The following is a 2,907-nucleotide window of genomic DNA, read 5'->3' on the forward strand; positions in this document are numbered from 1 at the left end:
AAAGACCTTAATCAATCATCGATTCAAAGAAACTAAACTTGTTAAGCAGAAAAGCGACTGACTTAAAATAAGGATGACGTAAAGCATCTTCAGCCGAAATCCTTTTAGAAGGATCATAAGTTAACAACGCATTCATCAAATCGATACCTAATTCAGTTAAATACTTAAACTTAGATCTAAGTGTTGAATAATTAGGTAAATGGATCAAATTTAAACTTTTAAAATTCGGTAACTTCACCACTTCAGGCCAATTATCTTGATGAGGTTTACCCAATAAACTAAAGATTTGATTTAATTGATCGATTTCACCTTTACCAGGAAAGATCGGATCACGTAAGATCAATTCAGCAAAGATACAACCAATCGACCAAAGATCAATAGATGGATGATAATCATCTAAACCTAATAAAAGTTCAGGTGATCGGTACCAAAGTGTGACGACTAATCTCGTTAGGTTTCCCATCGATGGATCTCCATACATTCTGGCTAATCCGAAATCCGCTAGTTTGATCTCGCCTCGATTGTTCATCAAGATATTTGAGGTTTTGATGTCTCGATGGATTATCCAATTCGAATGACAACAAGCTGTGGCTGATAATAATTGAATCATAATCGTTTTGATTTCAGATGATAAGAATGGAGTTCTCATCGTCGTTAAAAGTGTCTTTAAATCATGTTCAATAAAATCCATCACAATAAATATCCTATCATCCCCAAAACCCCCCCCAAAAAAAATACTCAATCAAGTTCAATTTTAATTTGGAAAATGAATGACAAAAGATCACTGACTGGGTTAAGGTATCACCCACTACGATTTCTCTAACATTTACAATGTTTTGATGTTGAACCATCATCAAGGTATGAATCTCTCTTAAAGAAGTGATCGGAAACCCATTTTTTTCTTGATCCATCTTGATCTTCTTTAATGCTACAATCTCATTTGATTCTTTATCTCTTGCTCTAAAGACTACTCCATATGATCCTTCTTCAATATGATTTAATCTGTCAATTTTGAAAAAAGTTAGAATCAGGTTTCCAATTTCATCTATCAAGTTTTTTGATGAAGATGATGGTTAGGTTCAAGTTACCTTTCGTAACAGTAAACTGATCTACATCCTTGGATTGTAGGATGAGAATGGCGTAACTGAAGAGATCGAGTCGGACGACCAGAAACCCCATTCATTTTCCCAGAACCGACCGAACCCAACAAACCTTCCCCCTGCTGGACCATCTCATTCCTACTGGTGTTAGATGAACCAGAACAAACCGAGTTTGAGTTCAAAGCCGAACGAGTTTGTTTAAGTTTGTTTGAAATATTCAAATCAGAAAAAGCAGCTTGACGTGATCTTTTAGAAGGTCTAGCTTTGATATCTTCATCCTTTGATACTGTTTCTTCTTCTGATCCTCGTGGTGAATCATCCCATTTTGATCTACGTAAGTTGGAAACAGAAGAGACTATGAATGTGTGTAAAGTGTGAACTGATTTTTTTGGACGAGCTGGGATTCATACGTATTTATTCGTGGTTGTATTTGAAGTAAAGAGAAAATGGAATCGAAATGGAAGAGTGGATTAGAAGTGCTTGACTGACCGTTTGAAGACATTTTGGTGTCGAATGGGTTCGGATTGGATGGAAGTTGTTGTTGTTGTTGTTGCGATGAAAAACCAATTGAGGCATTCCAACTTCAACTTTAAGTACTTAACCTTAAGCATTTAATCTTAAGTACTTAACCTGAACACTTCACGGTCCACCCCAAACTGTTCTCAATCTTCAATCGATCAATCCAACACAACAACCAAATCCAACGCAAGAATGGCTACCTCACAAGTTTCTTCAAAATTCAATCAATTCCTAAACCATCCAGCAGGTCATTATTCTCTTCATAACTTCATTTCCCATCCCAAAAAAGAAAAGAAAACTAAACCTTTGTTTTTTGATTTTGAAAAATGGAAATTTTAAAAGGTCCAAAGTTGAGTCTTTCAAAAAAAAACATATCACGTTTTCTTTTCCAAAACCTTTTAAATCGACTTGGCACACTAACACATTTCTTTTTCTGGTTTTTTGTGATTTTTTTTTGGGGAATGATTTTATATAGAACGATTTTCTTTTGGGCTCCAATGTTTAAATGGGGATTAGTGATTGCAGGTATCAAAGATTTAAGTAGACCGGTTGAAAAATTATCTCTTTCTCAAAACATTGGTAAACCAAAAAAACAATTTCTTTTTCCTTGAGAAAATCTAAATTAGAAACACTTGATTTCAAACCTTTTGGTTTTTGAATTTTTATGAAATTTTTAAAACCGAAAGAGGTTTTCTAAAAGAAAGAACTGATTGAGCTTTTTTTTGTTTTTTGTAGCTTTGGCTGCTACTGGTTTGATTTGGGTCAGATACTCTTTCGTAGTACGTTAATTTTTGCCTTCCAAACAAAAAAATACATTCCCTCCAGAATTTCCACATTTCGATTTTGTTTTCATAAACTGATCTTACATTTTTTGGGGGGGTTCAAATCTTAGATCACACCTGTGAATTATTCATTAGCAAGTGTGAATTGTTTTGTGGGAGCAACTGGTTTGACTCAACTTTATCGAATTTGGGAGTAAGTCATTCATCTGAGTCTTTTTAGATTGGTTGAGGTTTCTTTATTGATTGGTTTGGTTTTTTGGTTTTTAGTTATCGTAAAGGACTTGAAAAGACTTCAGAAACATTAAAGTGATAAAACTTAAAGTTGTCATGCAAGATAGATACAATATATATACATATCGATTTTTTTTAGAATATGATTTCAAAGTACATCTGTGAGAATGAAAATATATACTAAAAAGTGACTGAAAGTGATGAGGTTGTGAGGATTGATTGATCTGTAGCTCAAACTTCTTATGGTGCCAGTGATTTGGCTAATGGAAAATTGT

The 2,907-nt window shown here is 34.1% G+C and overlaps 2 protein-coding genes across 2 annotated transcripts in view; one reads left to right on the plus strand and one right to left on the minus strand.

Annotated features, from left to right (window-relative positions):
* MELLADRAFT_117029 (uncharacterized protein) overlaps window positions 1-1,615 on the minus strand; it is a gene marked incomplete at both ends in the record, with an annotated part of 14,209 nt that extends 12,594 nt beyond the window's left edge. Inside the window, 4 exons of the mRNA XM_007412028.1 lie at window positions 59-704; window positions 790-1,002; window positions 1,089-1,430; window positions 1,511-1,615. Of these exons, the coding sequence (XP_007412090.1) occupies window positions 59-704; window positions 790-1,002; window positions 1,089-1,430; window positions 1,511-1,602 (1,293 nt within the window). The remainder of the gene's footprint in view (window positions 1-58; window positions 705-789; window positions 1,003-1,088; window positions 1,431-1,510) is intronic.
* Window positions 1,616-1,811: 196 nt separating this feature from the next.
* MELLADRAFT_37260 (uncharacterized protein) lies at window positions 1,812-2,598 on the plus strand (the record flags this gene model as incomplete). Its single annotated transcript, XM_007412022.1, has 5 exons — window positions 1,812-1,866; window positions 1,962-1,968; window positions 2,095-2,198; window positions 2,355-2,398; window positions 2,512-2,598. 5 exons carry the CDS (start codon window positions 1,812-1,814, stop codon window positions 2,596-2,598), a joined length of 297 nt encoding a protein of 98 aa, XP_007412084.1.
* Window positions 2,599-2,907: the final 309 nt, after the last annotated feature.

This window comes from Melampsora larici-populina, assembly GCF_000204055.1.
Source record: "Melampsora larici-populina 98AG31 unplaced genomic scaffold MELLAscaffold_28, whole genome shotgun sequence".
Lineage (NCBI taxonomy): Eukaryota > Fungi > Basidiomycota > Pucciniomycetes > Pucciniales > Melampsoraceae > Melampsora > Melampsora laricis-populina.